Genomic DNA, 22540 nt, shown 5'->3' on the forward strand with positions numbered 1-22540 from the left:
ATTTATCTCACTCCGAGTTCATGTTTTTTATTCCATTTTATGCTTTAAACTTAGTTTTTCCATTTGTCAAGGTTATATGTGCACATAGTTTAAAGGGTCAAATAGTGCTGTAAGTCTGAAGAAGAAATCTTCAGTTCCTTATCCCATTTTCAAAACACAATCACTTCAACCAATTTCCAAAGGCAATCAGTCACTTAGGCATTGTAGACAAGTAGGAAATCTTTCTCTGTTACATTTCACCCCTCTGCCCCAACACATACTTTTATAGTCCCTTTCTCAATAAAGTTATATCATGATTTTGGTCAGAGCAATTTTCAGTGTTTATTTTATTTTGACTAACCTCTTTCCTCTCCAGTAAAATATTTTATTTTTCTTCAAGTTAACAAAAGTTAACTTGTTCAAAGGTCCTTCTTCATTTGCTTCATTTTTCTGTGTATTATTGATACAAATGTCAACCATCCTCTTATTGTTTAAGTCCCTCTTCCATATATTCAAATACGTCTGTTGGATATTCTGTCACTTTCATCCTTCCTGGAGCCTTTTGACTTGCTCTATCTGGACTGGCTGCCCAGTAGGCTCTTCATGTTACTATCATCTTTATCATCCTTTCACCATTATCCTGGGCGTTCCCTTAACCTCTCTTGAGTTGGATCCCTGTTTCCTGGATTCTGTAGCTTCTTTTTTTCCCTTGCTCCCCACAAATTTTGGTGGAGCATCCTGTAGTAGATTTCTGAGAAAAGGGTATGTTAAAAACACATTTTAAAAATCTTCTATGTAAATTGCAAAAAAAAAAAGTAAAAATATTTTTATCCTATTCAAACTTGATCAACATTTTTAGCTAAGTATAGGATTCCAAAATTGGAATTCTCTCTCAAAATTTTGAAGGCATGGCTCCATAGAATTTTGGCTTTCCAGTGAAAAATCTTTCAGCCTTTAGCTGCGGTTGAGATTTTCTTCTGGGTCCAAAGCTGTGGTCAGAAAAAGGAATCAGAAGTTCTAAGTGACTTTTTTTTAAAAGGGGATAATTTATATATGGTACCATGCACAAATCTTAAATGTATAAATTGCTGAATTTTTATACATGTATACACCTGTATAATCATTATCCAGATCAAGATACAGAACTTTTTCAGCATTCTATAAAGTTTCCTTATGCTTCTTCTCAGTTGATTCCTCTCTCTCCCTGCAAGAGAAACCACTGTTCTGATTTTTTTCTACCATAGGTTATTTTTATGTGTTCTAGAAGTTTTTTTAATATGGAATCATACAGCACATGCCTTTTTGTGTCTGGCTTCTTTCAGTCAATATAAGGTTTCTGAGATTCATCCATGTTTTATATGCATCCATTGTTTGTTTCTTTTTATTGTTGAGTTTCATTCCACTTACGAAATGTACCATAATTTGTTCATCCATTCTTCTGTTATTGGCATTTTGGTTCTTTCCAGTTTTGGGCCATTATGGCATGTGCTGTGAACATTCTTGTCTATGTTTTTTTTGTGAACATATGCAAAGGTCATAGAGTGGTATAAATTTAACTTTGTTAGAAACTGCTGATCATTTTCCATTGTGGTTGTACCATTTTCTAATTCTTTTTTTAATAGACTCTTGTCAGTATTATGTTGAGGCTCACTTTCATTCCGAAGAGTATCTGGTGCCACCATTTCTGAACATCTGGGGATTCTGAAGAGTAAATCCTGTTGAGTTTTGGCTTTCTTCATTGCTTTTGTGGGATTCAGTTTTCTCAGGACCACTGAGTCAATTCATTCTTGTCCACCAACTTTCTACCTTCTAAAATTTTGTTGCTGTTCTCATGTTCTGTCTATCCTTAAGGATTTCTGCATTAAAAATATTTTCTTTTCCTGTCATTTTAGTGGGTTTTCAGGAGCTAGTAGAGCTAAATACTTATGCTCAATTCACCATTGAAAACCTATTCACTTTTAAACTATTCTGCCTTCCCACGGTTACTGGAACTATTTATTTATTTAAACCTGCACAGTGAGTTTAAGTCGCATCTTGAGATTGGAGCAGTGGGGAAGTAAGGAGCAAAATAAAAGTCCTTAGGCAGAAGGGAAAGGTCAGCCTATTTAAAGAATGAAATCTTGTATCAAACAATACCAAGCTGTGATAGGCATAATTATTTAATGATATTATGTGACAGGGATTATGAAGAAATCTTAGCAGGGAGGGATAGGCAAATTGAAGGTGATGTTGCTTCTTGATAGCCTCAGGTTCCCCAAACATTCTTTCATTGGGTCAGTTAATTGAGACCTGGAATGAACTGGGGGTACAATTACCAGAGATCAGAGCTGAGGTGAATTCAAAATACTGAATTGAAAAACATAATTCGTTTTGCATAAAGGCACCTGGTATAAGTATCATAAAGGCACCTGGTATAAATATCATAAAGTAGTCATGATTCAAATGAATAACAAAAAATAAGAAAAGCATAGAAGACTTAACTCATCGTGATGGTTAATACTGAGTGTCAACTTGATTGGATTGAAGGATGCAAAGCATTGATCCTGGGTATGTCTGTGAGGGTGTTGCCAAAGGAGATTAACATTTGAGTCAGTGGGCTAGGAAAGTCAGACCCACCTTTAATCTGGGTGGGCACCATCTAATCGCTGCCAGTGAATAGAAAGCAGGCAGAAAAACGTGAAAAAGCTAGACTGGCCTAGCCTCCCAGCCCACATCTTTCTCCTGTGCTGGATGCTTCCTGCCCTTGGACATCGGACTCCGAGTTCTTCAGCTTTGGGGCTCAGACTGGCTTCCTTGCTCCTCAGCTTGCAGACAGCCTATTGTGGGACCTTGTGATTGTGTGAGTTAATACTACTTAATAAACCCCCTTTATATATCAATCTATCCCATTAGTTCTGCACCCCTAGAGAACCCTGACCAATACACGCATGTTGCTAGTCCCTGTGAGAGCACTAGCTCTTTAGATCTTGGATTTTGCAATGTATCCTTGAATAGTTGGATTTTGCATCTCACTTTTAAAGACCACAGGGCGATGTGGGGCAAGCCCTCTACTTTTTGGCGCCCACTGTCTCTCACGGTCTAAAATACAAGTTCTAGAAAGACAGTTCTCTGTCAACTTTGTGTTTTTCTGTTTCTTGAGAGTAAACCCCAATGATGCATTGGCTTTAGTAGAATTCAGGAGCAGTAACCCATAGCGTTTACTTCACTGGGCAAGTGATGATTAATTTGAAATGAGAACAATAGGAATGGGGCTTAATGAGCAGGAAAAAAATTAGGTTAAATATTAATATAAGGAAAAATTTTATAGAGAAGTTGTATCAGTCAAGCTCCCAGCAGGAAACAGATGACACAATACAATTACAATTGACAAGTGGTTAATAAAGGGATGACTCACAAAGATATGTGCAGGGTATGGGGAATGGTGAAACTGTTAACCTTTTCTAAGCCTGCAGGGAAGAGTGGGGGTGGTGGCAAGAATCTGGGAGTCAGAGTCAGGTTCAGAGGACCCCTGAGAGCCTGTATGGCTTTCCTTTGAGGGACACAGCCAGCCTGAGGCTGCAGAGAAGGAACCAGGAGAATAACTCCCCCAGCCTCACTCTCTTCCCTCCCTGTGGTCTTCTTTCCATCAGGGGTCCCTGTTGGTTGAGCTTCACTGGAGATCAGAGGGCAGAGTAGCCCCACTGAGCCAGTCTGCATACATCAGCCTTCCCCATGGGTAGAGTAAAGGAAGGGTAAGTGTGGAGAGAGGCTGTGGCAGAGCAAACAAGAGATGCCCCACACGCAGATGTCAGTGGTCCAGTGTAGAGCGAGTTCCTAAAGGAGGCTGCAGACATCATTCTTTTTGGACACGTTTTGGAAATAATGTAACTGCAGATTTATCTTACAATTTGAGTGTCCCTTCCAGCTGCCATAAATTCAGATGTCACAAGCAAAATAATGAAATTCTGGTACCAAACCTAATGAAATGTGTTTTGTGAAATTCACTTTGCAATAACAAGCTGCTCCTGCAAAGAGGAAATACCCAGTAATAATAACACTGTGTGCATTGTATTTTGCAGTTAATAAAGGACTTCCATATAAATAATTTTAGGTGACTCTCATAATAATTTTGTGAGGTAGTTGGGAAGATAGACCCACTTAATGGATGAGAAAAGTCTCACAGAATTGGCCTAAGATATCACAGCAAACAAGTGGGAAAGCCTGAATTTGAGCCAGGTCTCCATATTTCAAATTCAGATTTGAGTTTCAAGAGAAACTCTGATCACCTGCTATGATTTTTTTTTAAGGCAAGTGTAATTTCTTATGAGAAATATAAGAAATTCTTCCCCTTCCCAGATGTTGCTGAGTCGTCTTTGTGACTATAATGTGCTTTGGCAGCTGATATTTTATTGTCGTCAGTTTAAGGAGGATGCCATCTGATGAAGCTTGAGATACAAATTTGGGTCTTGGAAGTGATCCCATTATAACCAGGTTAAAGCTAGAGGCATCCATTCTGAAGGTCCCTGTAAACCCTGAGTTCTTTATGACTCCAATATTTTGTATCCTGGAAGATGATCCAACTTCTTAAAGAGCTATGTCTCATATATGCCACAGTTGTCTGTGCTAGAGTAATTCAGGTGACCATTTGGCTAAGTTTGACCAGAGTTTTAATAACATAATAGTAAAGTCATATGCCGGAATAAAGTTGAAGAACAGTGCATGGCGATTTTGTACACAGTCTATGTGTACAAATGAAACCCCGGGTCTTCCTTCTGGGTTTTGCAGGAGTGGCATTCTAATGATTTGACTTTGACTAGTACTTGGCAGCCCCTCCAGTATAGGAGGGAAATGAAGCCTACCAGGCAGTGACTCCCTGGAGCATTCTCTCAGCTTGTCTGTCAGTCAGACATTTTAGAAGTAGCCACATTCATTGTATGATCTCAGAATCCTGCCTTGACTGCTGGATTTAGGATTTTCTTTTTAAAAATAAGGTAAGTATGTTTTATATACAGTGCTGTTACAGATTGTAAGTGTTCAGTTAGCTAAATTTTGACAATTTGAATAATGCATGTAACTACCACCCAAAACAAAAGGTAGAACATTATCACCCCAGAACATTCTTTCATGTGTTTCCAGTCAATCTCCTCCCTCCCTGCCGTCCTCACAAATAGGCAATCACTCTTCTAATTTCTATCAGTATAGATTATTTTTTCTATTCCTAAACTTTAAGTAAGTGAAATCATACAGTATCTGGCTAATTTCACTCAATGCAGTTTTAAAAAATTGATACATAATATATGGACATATGGGTTAAACGTGCTATTTTGTTACATGGATAGCAACAAAATAATGATCATATAATGATCAAATCAGGGTGTTTAGGATATCCCTCACCTTGAGTGTTTATCATTTCTATGTATTGGGGACATTTCAAGACTTCTAGCTATTTTGAAATATACAATATATTTTTGTTAACTATAGTCACCCTACTCTGCTTTCAAACATTAGAACTTATTCCTTCTATCTAATTGTATGTTTATATACATTAACCAACCTCTCTTCCTTGATCCTATCCCCCACACCCCACATGCACCCATCTCAGTCTCTGGTTACTATAATTCTACTCTCTATCTTGATGAGATTAACTGTTTAAGCTCCCACATGTGAATGAGAACATGTAATATTTATCTTTCTGTGCCTGGTTTATTTCCCTTAACATAAGGGCCTCAGTTCCATTCAGGTTGCTGCAAAATGACAGGATTTCATTCTTTTTTATGGCCAATTAAACATTTCAATGTGTATATATACCATATATTCTTTATTCCTTCATCTGTTGATGGGCATTTAGGTTGCTTCCATAACTTAGCTATTGTGAATAGTACTGCAATAAACACAACGGTGCAGGAATCCCTTTGATATACTGATTTCTTTTCTTTTCCGTAAATATCCAGTAGTGGGATTACTGGATCACATGGTAACTCTATTTTTATTTTTTGAGGAATCTCCACACTGTGTTTCATAATGGCTCTACTAATTTACATGCCCACCAGCAATGTATAACAGTTCCTTTTTCTGCACATCCTCACCAACATGTGTTATTTTTTGTCTTTTTGATAATAGCCATTCTAACTTTAAGATGTTATCTCATTGTGGTTTTGATTTGTATTTCCCTGATGATTAGCGATGTTGTGCACTTTTTCATAACCCTGTTAACCATTTGTATATCTTCTTTTGAGAAATGTCTATCCACAGTCTTTGCCCATTGGTACAATTGGTAATTCCAACTGGGTTTTTTTTTTTTTGCCATTGAGTTGTTTGAGTTTCTTGTATATTCCGGATATTAGTCCCTTGTCAGATGAATAGTTTGTTTTCTCTCATTCTACAGGTTGTCTCTTCACTCCATTGATTGTTTCCTTGGCTTCACAGGAGCTTTTTAGTTTAATATAGTCTCATTTGTCTATTTTGTTTTTGTTGCCTGTGCTTTTGAGGTCTTAGCCATAAAATCTTTGCCTAGACCAGTGTTCTAGAGTATTTTCCCTATGTTTTCTTCTAGCAGTTTCCTAGTTTCAGGTTTTATGTTTAAGTCTTTAATCCATTTTGAGTTGATTTTGTATATGTTGAGAAATAGGGGTCTAGTTTTTTCTGCTGAATATGGTTATTTAGTTTTCCCAGTATCATTTATTGAAGAGAGTGTCTTTTCTCCAATGTATGTTCTTGGTGCCTCTGTTAAAACTCAGTTGGCTATAAATATTTGGATTTATTTCTGGGTTCTCTATTCTGTTCCATTAGTCTACATTTTTAAAATTTTAATTTAACTTAATTTATTTTGAGACAGGTTGTTGGCCTGTCACCCACGCTGAAGTGCGGTGGCATGAACATAGCTCACTACAGCCTTGATTTCCCAGGCTCAAGCAATACTCCCACTTCCGCCTCCCAAGTAGCTGGGAATACAGGTGCACCCCACTACACCTGGCTAATTAAACAATTTTTTTTTTTTTGTAGAGACAAGGTCTCACTATGTTGCCAAGCCTGATCTTGAAGTCCTGGGCTTGAGTGATCCTCCCACCTCGGCATCCTAAGGTGCTGGGATTACAGGTGTGAGCCATCACACCTAGTCTATATATTTGTTTTTATAGCAGTACCATGCTGTTTTGGTTACTATAACCTTTGAGGTCAGGTAATGTGATGCCTTCAGCTTTTCTCAGGATTGTTTTGGCTCTTTGGGCTCTTTTTTGGTTTCATATGAATTTTAGGATTTCTTTTCTGTTTCTGTGAAAAATGTCATTGGTATTTTGATAGGGATTGCAGTGAATCTTTAGATTGCTCTGGGGAATATGCTCATTTTGACAATATTAATTTTTCCAATCCATGAACATGGGATGTATTGTTATTTGTTTTTGTCTTTTTCCATATCTTTCATCAGTGTTTTTAGTTTTCTTTCTAGAGGTCTTTTACCTCCTTGGTTAAATTTATTCCTAGGTGTTTTATATACACACACACGCACATACACACACACACACACACATATATATATACGCATACATATATATATATATATACACATACATATATATATATATTTGTAGCTATTGTAAATGGGATTGCCTTCTTGATTTCTTTCTCAGCTCATTTGTTATTGGTGTATATAAATGCTACTGATTTTCTAAATGTTGATTTTGTATCCTGAGACTTTACTGAATTTATTTATCAGATTTAAGAGTCTTTTGGGGGAGTCTTTAGATTTTTCTAGCTGTAAGATTATGTCATCTGCAAAGAGGAACAATTTGACTTCCTCTTCACTAATTTGGATGCCATTTATTTCTTTCTCTTGCCTGATATTGCTCTGGATAGGACTTCTAGTACTGTGTTGAATAGAAGTAGTAAAAGTGGGCATCCTTGTCTTGTTCCAGTTCTTAGAGGAAAGGCTTTCAGCTTTTCCTCATTCAGTGTGGTGTTAGCTGTGGGTTTTTCATTTATGGTCCTTATTATGTTGAGGTATGTTTCTTCTATGCCTAGTCTGTTGAAGGGATGTTAAATTTGATGATCATGTGCTTTTTGTCCTTCATTCTCATGATGCGATGTATCACATTTATTGATTTGGGCATGTTGAACTATCCTTGCATGAATGGAACAAATTCCACTTGATCATGATGTATATCTTTTTGATGTGCTGTTAGATTCAGTTTGCTAGCATTTCATTGAGGATTTTTGTGTCTATGATCATCAGGGACATTGGATATTTTCTTTTTTTGTTGTGTTCTTGTCTGGTGTTGGTATTAGGATAATGCTAGCTTTGTAAATGTGTTAGGGAGAATTCCCTCTCCAATTTTTTGGAATAGCTTGAGGAGAACTGGTGTTAGTTCTTCTTTATAAGTTTGGTAGAATTTGGCAGTGGCTTCATAAATTATTTGCACTTCTTCTGCATGGGAGATTTATATTTAATTTTTAAGAAACTGACAAACAATTTTCTTTTTTTTAAATTATACTTTAAGTTCTGGGATACGTGTGCAGAATGTGCAGGTTTGTTACATAGGTATACACATGCCATGGTGGTTTGCTGCACCCATCAACTCTCAACTACGTTAGTATTTCTCCTAATGCTATCCCTCCCCAGGCCCCCACCCTCGGCAGGCCCTGGTGTGTGAAGTTTTCCTCCCTGTGTCCATGTGTTTTCATTGTTCAACTCCCACTTATGAGTGAGAACATGCGGTGTTTGGTTTTCTATTCCTGTGTTAGTTTGCTGAGAATGATGGTTTCCAGCTTCATCCATGTCCCTGCAAAGGACATGAACTCATTCTTTTTTATGGCTGCATAGTATTCCATTGTGAATATGTGCCACATTTTCTTTATCCAGTCTGTCATTGATAGGCATTTGGGTTGGTTCCAAGTCTTTGGTATTGTGAATAGTGCTGCAATAAACATACTTGTGTGTGTGTCTTTATAGTAGAATGATTTATAATCCTTTGGGTATATACCCAATAATGGGATTGCTGGGTCAAATGGAATTTCTGGTTCTAGATCCTTGAGGAATCACCACATTGTCTTCCACAATTATTAAACTAATTTACACTCCCACCAACAGTGTAAAAGTGTTCCTATTTCTCTACATCCTCTCCAGCATTTGTTGTTTCCTGACTTTTTAATGATTGCCATTCTAAGTGGCATGAGATGGTATCTCATTGTGGTTTTGATTTGCATTTCTCTAATGACCAGTGATGAGGAGCTTTTTTTTTTTTTATCATATGACAAACAATTTTCTAAAGTGGTTGTGCCATCTTATACTTGCACAAGCAGTGTCTGAGAGTCCAAGTGTTCCTCATCCTCACCAACACTTGGTTTTGTCAGTCTTTTACATTTTAACCATTCTAGTTGGTGTGAAGTGGTATCTCATTGTGGTTTTTACTTTGCACTTGTGACAACTAATTATTTGAAGACCTTTACATGTGCTTATTGGCTATTCTTATATTTTTTATGTGTCTGTATGAAATGTCTATTTAAGTCTTTTGCCCCAATTTTTAATTGGGTTGATTGTGTCTTTATTATTGATTTGAGGAGTTACTTGTATATTCTGGACACAAGTTGTTGTTTGTTCAATATATGCATGAAAATATTTTCTACCAGTCTGTAGCTTGCCTACTATTGATTTTCCTAACTGTGTCCTTCAGTGGGCTGGCTTTAAGATTTTAGTGAAGAGATTTTGGGTTCAGTGTTAGGAATAATGGGCCCTCACCCATTTTATAGTTGATAATGTTAATTTTTATTGGCGTACTGATGGGCATTATAACCACACTTTTTTCTCAAGGCATTGTATATTATCTTAAAAGAAAATTTCCAAAGGAAAACTCAAGACTTTTCCATAGTAACAGTGATTGTGTTATTGGGTATAAGGATTACAGATATATTAGATCTCTTTGAGCAGCAACTGCTAGTGTGTAATAGAAGCCCATGTGGGAAGGTCAAGCCCTGTCCCTTGCCAATTATGTATTCTCCTTTTCCAAGAAACTGTGGCATAATCATAAATGATACAGTGCAAGAGGGGACATATTCTATATGCTGCCCAAGTCAAGTCCAGTAGACACTGGAGAATCCAGCCTGGGAAACAGTAACAACAGCAGCTTACATTAGTATTTTCCCCAAGATCTGATGACAGGCTGCATCCAAATTAACAGTAAAAGGAAAGAAGCCAAACTTCTCTTGGAGAGAAGAAGGAATTCCACCTAGGTAAAGTGGCATCATGTGATATTAAACATTGACTCATAAAATGGGTCTCGGGAAATGCTTTCAAGCTTGACTTGGAATAACAATAGTTAAAGAACAAGATTTCTCCCTTAGAGTTCATATGTGAACTTATTTACCAGCCAACTCTGACATATCAGCTACCTGAATTGACGCTTGGTTCTAACCCTGATAATTATTGCCTCTAATCTTTTATATTTGCTTTTATATTTGCAATAAGATTTTGATTTTCTTAATAATCATGGCTCTCAAGTTGAAAAGCCTGCATAATCTCTAACTTGTACTAAGTAAATACTGGCTTCTCAGTTGACTACTATCGATTTTTTAATTATTTGGAGTAATATTTGTAATAATTAACTTTAGAGAAAAGCACATGGAAAATCTTTGTGTGCATATTCTTTAGTACCTAAAGTGTTCAGAACTGAAAAAAATACCCATTTTTATGTCCATCTGCGTACTGTGATTTCTGGATAGTAAAGGCTCTGAGCTCCTTGATGTCCCTGTGTTTCACTTATATTCCGGAGTTCTGTATTTGTTTATTTGCTGCTGATCCCACAAAACTAAAGGAAAAAAAAATAAGAGTGGCTCAAGGAGGAAATAGCTAGGGCTTAGTGTAATGTGTGGGTGGAAGATAAGGGAGTAAGAATTATTTTCAAAGAGGAAAAAAATAAGGACTTGAGGTTATTGAGAAGACTTAAGAGTCAGTTGCATCCCTCAGCACAATTTTAAGAAGTCTAAAATGTGAAAAAAAAGTTTGTACATTAAAAACACGGTTCTGATCTTTTCTTTAAAAAATGTTCTCTTGGAAGAGAATATGAGTTTTTAAAATCAGGTAAAACTCTGTCTGAATTTAGCTGTTATCTTTTACTGACTGTCCATTCTCTTGCCATTTCAGGTAAACCTCTTCGTGCTGCTCTCTGTGGTTTGTGTCCTCTTAAATCTAGCTGGATTTATCCTAGGCTGCCAAGGGGCCCAGTTTGTGTCCAGCGTGCCCAGGTGTGATCTGGTAAGCAGTCCTAAAACATCACTGTGCATCTAGGCAGACCCTGGCTTGTCAGGTGTTCCTGGCGAGACTTGCAACATTCAGCATCAGGCAACTGTCCTGAAGTGAAACCTGAAATGGGTAAAGGGAAGTGGGAAAACAAAACAAAGAGCTGCCTGCTGATTATTTCACCCAAGTTGTCGATTACTTTTTCCAAAGCAGGGACCAGCCAGCAAAACACCGGAACCATAGTGATATAATGCATCTTTAGTTAGTGAATGAATGGATCAGATGTCCACAATCAGTCTCTGACTGTCCTCATCTAAAGAGAAAAAAATGGATATTGCCAGAATACAGGTCAACAGTCTTTTATCTGAAACCTTTGGAGGCCAGATGTGTGTCAGCATTTAGAGTTTTTCCAATTTTAGAAGATTAAATATTTTGCATATACTATTTATTATGTAGCATGCCAGTGGAGTCTGGGACAGTAGGCTGTTATCATAACTTCTGGTTTTCAGAGCTTTTTGGATTTCAGCATTGTGAGTAAGAGGTTGTGCACTTGTACCATCTCTGAACTTAAAAAAAATTTTATTGTGGTAAAATACACATAGCATGAAATTTACCATCTTAACCATTTTTAAGTCTACAGTTCAGTAGAGGTAAGTATATTCACATTGTTGACAACCAATCTCTAGAACTCTTCATTTTGTAAAACTGAAAGTCTATGCATATTTAACACCAACAGCTCCCCATCCTCCAACCCCTGGCAATCACCATTTCACATTCCCTTTCTATGAATTTGAGTACCCTAGGTACCTCATACAAGTAGGATAATACGCTGTTTGTCTTTTTGTGACTGGATTATTTCACTTAGCATCATCTCCTCAAGGTTCATCATGTTGTAGCATGTGTTAGAATTCCCTTCCTTTTTAAGACTATGTAATATTCCATTGTATGTACATGATACCTTTTGTTTATCCATTTATCTATGATGGATATTTAGGTTGGCCCCCACTCTTGGTTATTGTGAATAACATTGCCACGAACATGGGCATGCAAACATGTCTCTGAGATCCTGTTTTTAATTCTTTTGGATATATAACCAGAAGTGATCATTTGGTAATTCTATTTTAAATTTTTTGAGGAAACTTTGTATAGTTTTTCATAGCAACTGCACCATTTAATATTTCCACCAACAGTGCACACGGGTTCCAATTTCTGCACATCTTCACTGACACTTGTTATTTTCTGCTTTTTTTTTTAAGTGGCCATTCTAATGGGTATAAGGTGATACCTCATTTGGTTTTGATTTGCATTTTCCTTATGATTAGTGATGTTGATAGTCTCTTCATATGCCTGCTGGCTATTTGTATGTCTTCATTAAAGGAAGAATGTCTATACAAGTCTTTTGCACATTTTAAAATTGAGTTGTTTTTTTGTTATTGAGTTGTAGAAGTTCTTTATATATTCTGTATATCAGAATATATATACCACAAAACCAACACTGTGATTATTTCTGATGTTGTAATTATAAAAGTTTGGGCAAGCCATGAAAAGTATAAGGCAGAACTTAAATATCATTTGAATTCCCACTATCCCTGGATAACAATTTGGCCATGTGTTAAGCATCTCTTTATGCACAAAAACGGACATAATCAACAGGATCATGTTATAAGTGTTGTTTTCCTTTGGGGAAATTATTGACAAATGAAACCTTTTTGGGCAAGGGGTTGCTCTTCTCTTCTCTTTCCCACTCTGCCCATACCTGTCACCCCAAATCCTTAGTAACAGGCTGGGGAATTATATTTCATAATGTTTTCATGGTCATGTAATCTTACATAAATATGTGTGGAGTGGGGTTGTTCATGATTTTTTTAAAAATGGGGTATATTGTATGTACTTCCCTGCATCCTGTTTTTTATCACTTAAAGATGTATCACTTAGAGATAGATTAAATACAGACTAACACCCTTAATTTCTTTTACCAAATTAGTTCCTTATTTTGTTATTGCCTGTTGTGGCTTGGGTTTTGACCAATAGACACAGTGCTGCCATTAATATCATTCTGTATATCCTCAGGGAGATTTTAGTCCTAAGCAGAGTAGGTTCCCAGGACAAGGAATTGTTCTCAGCAGTATCTTTTCTCCTGCTTATCTCATTTATTATTACAAATTCAACCATTTTATTGTTCTATCCATTGCTTTTAAATTGGGGTAGAAGTTGCAGTGAAAAACACAAATCTTAAGTGTACAGTTCATTATAAGTTTTGACCAATGTATACATTCATTTTGACAAATGTATACACTCATGTTATACTCCAAACAATTTCTATACTCCAAACAAAATATTGTTTGTTGTACTCCAAACAGTATTTCTGTCACCCTAAAAAGTTCTTTAGTGTCTCTTTTCAGGCAGTCTCTACTCTCTCATAGGCAACCACTGTTCCTATTTCTTTCACCATTTGTTAGTTTTGCATGTCCTTGAACTTCATATAGATGGAGTCACATGGTTTGAAAATTTTTGTGTCTGAATTATTTTTCCCAGTGTAATGTTCTTGAAATTCATCCATATTTTTATATGGTATCTGTTGTTTGTTCCTTTTTTCAGGACACTATTTCATTTTATAAAAATACCAGAATTTGTTTTTTGTTTTTTTGTTCTCCTGTTGATGGACAGTTAGGTTGTTTCCAGTTTGGGGGTATTATGAACAAAGCTGCTGTGAGCATTATTGTTTTGGGGAGGCAGTTTTCATTTTTCTTGAGTGAATACCTTGGCATGGAGTTGCTGGATCATGTGGTGCTAAAGAGTTTTCCAAAGTGGTTGGGGAAGTGAGTATTTTTAATTTAAAATGGATAGTCAGTTCCTTCATTAAAGGGCTTAAACTCAGCAGTGACTGGTGAGTTTCTACCAGTGGCTCTCCACGTCTCCACCAGCAAAGAGAGTTTCTCTCTTTTTAAAGTTTTGCCAGTCTGATGAAGCCAAAGTGAGAGCTTGCTGTCACTCTAATTTGTAGTTCCCTGAGTGCTTAAGATGGCATCATCATTTTTTAAAAAGCTCTCCAGAAAATTCAAATGTACAGGTAGGGTTAAGAATGCTGCTATTGAAAGACGACAGGGGGAAGACAAAGACCTGACCTCTTCAGGCAATAGCACCAAGAATGCAGGGTGGATGTTCATTATTTAGGATCAGGGAGACTTCTACAGATTTGTTTGTGGATAGGCTAACGTGACTGATGAGAAATGAGAATAAGTTTTGATGAGAAGTGAGAACAAGTTTTTAGAAATATTGGGCAGAGATGGGATTAAGAATGGAGGTAAAGGTATTAGATTCTGCAAGGATCAGGAATAGGGGAGCAGGAACGCACGGTGCACAGTTGCCTGGAATCATTTTGCACAGAGTCTGAGGACTTCTTTGTATCCAGTGGGAAAATTAATTGGTATTCGTGATCATTTGTATAATGAGTAAACTTTCAAATAGGGTTGTTTAAAGGGACTAAATTTCACCCATCTGGAAAATTTTGCCATCCAGACTGGCTCACTCCAGAGGTTCCAGGTAACTGAAGTTTCTGAAGAGCTGGACATCTATGTTATATGGTGTGTGCAGCCCACATAGGCCTGGTTTCCCACTTAACTAAATGCTTTGTATCAAGAATGGACTTGTTTGGGAAGGGAGTATTTTGTAAGATGATGCCTAGTATTGTCTGAGAGAGATAGAGCTTTCAGGTTAAGATCTTGAGGCTTGCACCAATTGCAAAAAATGAAAATCAGAGTGCATTGTGTTGGAAAAAAAAAGTGAGTTTGGTTCCTTTTGAGGAAGAGTAGGTCATGTACACGAGCAGAGTGGAGGCTGATACTTCATCTCATTTAGCTGCTTATTTGTCAGTACTAAACAGGATTAGTATGAAAACAGGAAGTTCTCAGCTGGAGACTTTAAAGGAGAAAGAAGGAATATTAAAATTCCCTTTGTTTTGTTAAAGCCACTGAAATTTAGGTTTTGGTTGTTACCATGCTATACCCTAGCCCATCCTGACTGATAGAGTCATTGCCTGACACAGAACCCTGCCTTTATCTCATTCTACAGGATTGGTGCTCCATGGTAGAGCCAGGGTATTTTTTCTTAATAATTAAAGTATTTTTTTTTACCTTTCCTCCCTTAAGGTGGACTTAGGTGAAGGCAAGATTTGCTTCTGTTGTGAAGAATTTCAACCAGCCAAGTGCACAGACAAAGAAAATGCCTTGAAACTCTTTCCGGTTCAGCCCTGTAGTGCTGTTCACCTTCTACTTAAGGTACCTCAAACAGATTCCCACCCCCACGGTAAATACACCACGGAGCCCCCAAAGAAGGCAAACCTACTTGAAATATTCCTGTTCTATTACCTCCCTCAAACAATTAAGCTGCTGAAAGCACATGTGAGTGACCCCAGAGACATAATTGAATGCAGAAAGAACCACAGATTATTGTGTGTGTTAAATTATGTATGGACAGCTTTCTCTGTGTTGAAGAACTGTAAGATAGTAAAAAATGGAAAGGAGCCTGACTATATATATGTATATGTATACACATACACACATATTTCCGCATATAAACATATGCATATGTATATATGTATACCTACACACATATATACGATGTAGCTTTTAGTAAAACCTTTAAGTCGCACACTCGTGTCATTGTTCTGATGCTCATTTGTTTGCTTATATGGGTCATATGGGCCACTGAGTACTACCAGTCTGCAACACGTAGACTAAGGAGAGAGATTGGCCAGAAAATGTGGGGGAATTGAAGCACCTTAGCTCTTGTTTAATAAGCAACAACTATAATAAGCCAAAGGGATTAAACAAACAGATGATCTCAGTTGAAGAGAAATACAAAATTAGCCTTCATCAGGGAATTGGATAAAAATTGTGCCCTGACTTAAGGAACATTAGCTCAGCGAGTGACAAATCAGCTGGTGAACCCTGAGGTATGGCTTTTAGAGAGTCCACTCTCACCGGTTTTCTTTAGATACTTGTTTTGGGTTTCATTTTGGTAGGGAGGAAGAATCTCCAAGGAAAGAGAGAACTGTTCCAAGCTACCAGCTCTGGGTTGTGTGGGATGTGGAAATGGCCTGCTTTCCATGGCTTCTGCATTTTTCGTAGCTGAGTCACCCCCAAACTTTCTGAGCCAGGACTTAGCTTGGGGAAAGCCCCACTCAGGGAGCCAGGACTGTACCAACAGAAGCGTTTGGAATGGCCTTTGCTATTTTGAGATGTGTGTTTAGTGGAGAGAAGTCCTATTTACACTCTGGCTGGGCCAGCCCCTGCAGCGTCCTCATCGTGTGCATGGGGCAGCGCAGCCAATTGCTCTTGAAACAGAATTAGTGGCCACAAATTAAGCAGTGTGCTGTGCTGGTGGGAGGCTGTGGGAGGGAGGAGGCTGGGAATTGCTATCCCTGGGGAAATCAGCTTCAGAAGAGAAGCTCACTGCTCTCCTGGAAAGAATGTTTCCAGACAGTATTCTGATGCTTGCGAAAAGAAATACTGTCATACCAGGTTGTTCTGTGACAGAAAGCTTCTAAGATAAGTTTTTGGAATTAAGAAGTACACATTATTGCATGAGGGTCATAATAATAGCCAGCATTTATGTGGGCACTTTCCATGAGCCAAACACCATCTAAGTCCTTTACATGCATCCTCTCCTGAGAATTGTCTTATGGAGGCAGTGTTATTATTATTTTAAAGATTTTCTACATTGTATTCTGGTGATGTGTGTTGAAGTACTTAGTGGTGCTATTGTTTCCTTGCCCCAGAAAGTCCTCTTTGCGCTATGTGCCTTGAATGCCCTGACCACCACCGTCTGCTTGGTGGCCGCTGCCCTCCGCTACCTCCAGATATTCGCAACCAGGAGATCCTGCATCGTAAGTCTATGCAAGGGCATCATGGCCATGTTTCCGCTGAGCCAGCCCATGGACCCCTTCGTGTCATCCACTGCCTCTCTCCCCGTGCCTTTGTAATGAAGGCTGTTGACTAACCGAGCTGCTGTTTAATCAGGATGAATCCCAGATTTCTGCTGAAGAAGTGGAGGATCATGGACGCATCCCGGACCCTGATGATTTTGTGCCGCCTGTGCCTCCCCCTTCCTATTTTGCCACATTTTACTCGTGCACACCCCGGATGAACCGCAGGTATCGTTCCTCAGTTCCCCTGCAGTCTGAGTGGGGTGCTGTGGGTTCTGAAGACTGAAGTGTCTCCAGAACTCACAGCATGAGATCTCACTTTTCTTTGAAAAAGAAAAAGAAAAATTTTTCCTGACTTGAGGAACATTAGCCCAATGAGCGACAAAATCAGCTAGTGAACCCAGTGGTATGGCTTTTAGAGAGTCCACCTCTGCCAGCCTTCTTTAGAAAAATGAAAAACAATTATGCTGTTTTTCAGGGGTTTCTATTCTCTCTGTCTCTCTCTCTCTATTTTCTGTCTTATTTCCTCTTTTTGTCTGATAAAACAGATGAATCCAAAGAAAAGTTAAACTTTGACCTAAAGATAGACATTTTCAATTTCAATTAGCTTTCTAAGGGAAACTGACACCCAGGGAGATAACAGCTGTAATTTGACATGATTGAGAGTCGCTGTTGCCTTGGAAACACTCCCAGTTAGGCCAAATCGATGTTTCATTGTAATACCATCAGCAGGTCTCAACAATCATGAAATTCTTCCTAGCCATTAAAAAGAGATTAATTATTAATTGTCTCTCCCTGGTCTAGAAAAGATAGATACCGTACTTATTTTCCTTTTCAAATTTCAAACTCAAACTTTTGACCTTCTTAAATATCAAGGATTTTTATTGGTACAGTGAAATGCTGCATACATTTGTCTGATTGTTAGCAATTTCTAGAATCAAACCTTTTTCTAAAGAATGACTTCATTTAGGCCCGGTGCGGTGGCTCACACCTGTAATCCCAGCACTTTGGGAGGCCGAGGTGGGTAGATCACGAGGTCAGGAGATCAAGACCATCCTGGCTAACCCCCATCTCTACTAAAAATACAAAAAAATTAGCCGGGCATGGTAGCAGGCGCCTGTAGTCCCAGCTACTTGGGAGGCGGAGGCAGGAGAATGGCGTGAACCTGGGAGGCGGAGCTTGCAGTGAGCTGAGATCGCACCACTGCACTCCAGCCTGGGCAAGAGCGAGACTCTGTCTCAAAAAAAAAAAAAAAAAAAAAAAAAAAGAGTGACTTCATTTATTTATTCATTCAACAAACATGGAATCCTCTGTGCTGGGTTATTGGAATTCAAAATGAGCTAGACCTGCTTCCTCCTCTAACATTAAGGAGCTCACAGTCTAGGTCATTAAAATGTGTGTTGGAAGGATCACAGTAATATTCAAAAGAGGGACTTTGGGTGCACAGAGAAGGTCCACCTAACCCAGAGTGGCAAGGCAGTCAGAGATGGCTTCCTGGAAGAAGTGACCTTAAGCTGAGTTTAAAGGATAAGCAAACATCTGTTGAACTTTCTGAAAGAGAATCTCTTAATTCCACAGAAATACTATTGTCTTCAGCTTCATATTCAGAGGGCCAGAAATTTCTATTTTTTAATCCCTGTAGTACATGTAGAGACTTATCAAACTAACTTGGTGCTGAGCTTGAGGTTTTTAGAGAAGTATTTTCTAATGTCCAGGGTGACGGTATGTGACTTTGAGATAGGTCACCAGTGGGGCCGCCACCCAGACACTGTTAGTGTTCTTTTCAGTGGCTTAGCTGCTGACTCGTCCCTCAGTTATACCTGAACCCTACCTCTATACCCTCCCCAGCTCACTTGCCAAGGCAGGGGCAGAGATGACTGCAAAGCTGGAGGGAGTGTCAGCTGGGTGACAGGTGGCCTGGGCTAGGCCTGTGGGACAGCTTGGCCTCTCTGGTGTTCAGGGAGTGGCCTCTACTGGAATTTCAAAGCCTCAGGGGCTGGGATGGCTTCCTTAATCTTTCAGGAAATGAGCCAAGAATGACAGAGGCTGAAGAGATATGGCAGCAAAACACATGTTCTTTCTGTACTGAGGACACATTGGCGAAAATCTTAGCACCGTCTCAGGCTGTCTGTAGAGGGTACATTGGAGGACAGTAAAAATGACTGATATTTCATGGTGGGGATGAGAAATACCCTCTCCAATAAGAAGAATTCTTTGACACTGAGGTTGCGGATGAGCACTCTGTTGACCTAGAAGGAGGCAACAGACAGATTTAGTTTCTGCAGTGGCAAAAAGGGAAAGTGACTCATGTGGGTTTAGGAGCCGAGCCATCCAGCAGTGTGCTCTGAGCTCTCCCGACCTTCCTGTCTCCTCGCTTTCCTTTCTCTTCTCTGCTTCACCATAATAATGCTCATCACTGCAGATGTTTCCACTCTTTAAGATCTAGGTGCATCCTCGGATTTGTCTCTCTGAGTCCTGAGACAGCCTCTGGCCAAATCCAGGTTGGAAGAAAACAGACAAGCTTCTCATCAAGGGCTTTATCATTCAAAACTTTCTAGAAAGAAGGCCGAAGGAGAGAGTTAAAGCAAAACAGTCTTGTGAGAAAGACATTGTCCAGTCTAAAATACGTGCCTAGAGCCCTATAATCATATTGCCAATGGGCAAACACCTTTATTTTTGGAAATTTTACCAATATCAGAGTGCAGTCCACTTTCCTTTTCAAAAGGGCTGAATTTATTCACATTTAGATACATGTCCTATCAAAAATATTTTACAATGTGACCAACTTTTCTAGATTCACAGTATAAATCAACTTTATAGACACTCATGGCTTAACCTCAGTTGGTAATTTTCTTTCTTTTAAGCAGGCAGGCAAGAATATTCATGATTGTTACTATTTCTATGACGAGTTTTATCCAGAGTTTTCACACAACAGAGACTCCCCATTTCCTGTAAGGTATTATGACCTCTCAGAAGAGGTTTATTTAACTTCTATAAATATAACCACTTCATGCGTTGGTATCTCCTTGAGAAAAGGCTTCTCGAGTTACTGTCATAAACGGAAGTCTGATTGCAGTTGAGGTTTCTGTCCAAAGATGGGTTCGCTACTTTGTGAACTGATTTGTAATACAGGAGGGGGCCGTACACTCCACCCCACCTCCGCTACTCCAGGGTGTCTCTGTTCTCAGAAGTTGGCTTGAGCCAGGAATCAAGGAGTCTCCAACCTATTTCTTGAACATGGATCTGGTTTTTACTCTGGGGATGTAGCCTATTAAAGAAAACCGAAGACTGAGGGGGTCTTGGGCATTGACGTGGTTGACATGGGCATTTCTTAAAGCAGAGCCCCCCCAAACCCCACTCATTTCCTTTCCTAAGAATTTCCAAACCCAAACTCAAGTGGAGCTGGGCGATGCTTGGGGTTGAGTCAGTGCTCAGCTATAGATGGTGGGGGGGAGGGCCCTTCCCTCTCTCCCCCTCCGCAGGCAGCAACCCTGTACCCAGTCACAGGGTACAGTTTTCCAGTACAGGAGGAGGAGGATTCTCTGGTCAATGGTGTATTCGCTGCTGCATTCCCCCTGAGTGAGTCTTCAGGGCCTATTTGTAGCCTGAAAGCAGAACATGCTTTGAATTTCCATCTTCAGTGCTCCTGAGCCTGCACCAGTGAAGGCTCCCTGTGGACTTGGTGATGGACTCGAAAGAGCCCAGGCTCTAGAGTCTCTGCAGAGGGTGACCCAGGATGAGTCTCTCACCATTTCTGAGCCTCAGTTTCCTCATTCACCTTCATTGTCATGTGGCTTCAGGAAGTATTGTTATGAGATAATGGACATAAGAAGCTTTCTGAAAAGAAGCAAGACCCTCATTCTTAATAAAAATTTGATCAACTTTCCCAGTAGAACAGGGCTTTAATTTCAATCACCATTATCCATTTCCTTTTGCAGTGGTGCTCAATCTTGGTGGTGCATTAGAATCCCCTAGGAGCACTGACAACGGGCAGATTCCTGGGCCCCACCATAGGCAATGAGAGCAGAATTTCTAAAAGTGAGGCCTGGGCCATCCAGAGTTTCAGAACCTCCCAAGGTGATTCTACCTACCTTGCCAGGACTGAGAGCCATGGGGATCTGGGGAAAGAAACAGTAGTTAAAAAAAAAAAAAAAAAAAATCAACCTGCCAGTATGTAGCAGACCCATTTCCCTCCACAGACCCTTGTTAACACAAATGAGGTAAAATAAGAAATTGCTTAATAGGAAAGGAACTTTTCTTCTATGTCAACTCTAGCGCATCTTCCTTCAAAGTGAGGCTTTTATGGGCATTATCAAAACGACCATAGAAGCTGTTTATTCTGTGGTCAACTTGGATAAAGTATGCCCCCTCTTTCCCCAGTTGTTCTTCTGGAAGAAATTCTGCAATAGTTTAGGATCTAAAACAGAGTCCGTTACTCTGATCTCTTGGCCCTCAGCAAGCCCTCTCCTCTCTCTGGACACATAACAAACAGGCAACGGGGATAGAAACTTTCCAGGCAGGGGACACAGCAGCGAAGAAATACAGGTGTCATTTGTTGGAGAGAAAAAGTCAAGTGTTTATAAGTGCTAGGAAGGTGGCTCATGGGGGCTATGCTCATTAAAGATGGAAGGCTGGCCCTCTGGAGAGGATAGAAGTCCATAGGTCTCATTGATGAAAGCAAATCGCACTGTTCATTTGCCAGGAAAGAATCGTCACTCTTAGATCCAGGAAGGGTCTGGCTTCTCAGAGTCACTCAGCATTTATAGTTCTTAAACAGTTTCAGTGGAATAGGGGAGTTGGAATGAAGCCTGTTGGCAAGTCCTGCTGTAAGGGGGAGAATCTCCTTTCATAATAACTTTGCCAGGACCCCTCCCCCACGAAGGGACCCTTTGTGCTAGTGCCTCGCTTCCAACTGGAGGCTTGATGGATGTGTTGCGTGCTGAACCTGCAAACATCTCCACTTCAGGCATTAGCTCATCACCTTCTGCCTTCCCCTTCAGGTCAAGCAAGGGATGAAAGCGTCGCTTATGAACAGACAAATATAGAGGAAAACGAGGGAGTGCTTTCTCATCTTTTCATTCAGGTTGCAGAGTCTCATTCTTCTCAGTCCCAGAATTCCAGAAGTTTTATTGTTAGGAAGAAAGAAGTTGACATCCTTTTCAAATTTTTCTTCCACCAATCACATTTTGTATATAGCCACAAAGAATAAAATGAAACAACTGTAAATTCAGAGAACACCGCTCCCCAAAAGGCAGTGCCTGCAAGCAACTAGCCCCAGAATCTGTTTTCTCATCCATTTCTTTTAGCTTTTTAAAATCCTTTTTTTGTATTTCAAGAACAAACTTTTGCTCTCTGTTTTTTTTTTTTTCTTTCATTCTTTGATACTCCATAGCAGAATACAGGTGTTCTGGCTTTTATATGTATTTTAT

General features: G+C 39.2%; 1 protein-coding gene across 2 annotated transcripts in view; it reads left to right on the plus strand.

The window, feature by feature from the left end:
• Positions 1 to 22540, plus strand: part of ENTREP1 (endosomal transmembrane epsin interactor 1) — a 66598-nt gene that overhangs the window by 34576 nt on the left and 9482 nt on the right. For both annotated transcript variants that reach the window (XM_024252320.3, XM_063714239.1), the window contains exons 3-6: positions 11090 to 11200; positions 15334 to 15462; positions 16965 to 17072; positions 17206 to 17339. In XM_024252320.3, the coding sequence (XP_024108088.1) occupies positions 11090 to 11200; positions 15334 to 15462; positions 16965 to 17072; positions 17206 to 17339 (482 nt within the window). The remainder of the gene's footprint in view (positions 1 to 11089; positions 11201 to 15333; positions 15463 to 16964; positions 17073 to 17205; positions 17340 to 22540) is intronic.

Source organism: Pongo abelii, chromosome 13, assembly GCF_028885655.2.
Source record: "Pongo abelii isolate AG06213 chromosome 13, NHGRI_mPonAbe1-v2.0_pri, whole genome shotgun sequence".
NCBI lineage: Eukaryota > Metazoa > Chordata > Mammalia > Primates > Hominidae > Pongo > Pongo abelii.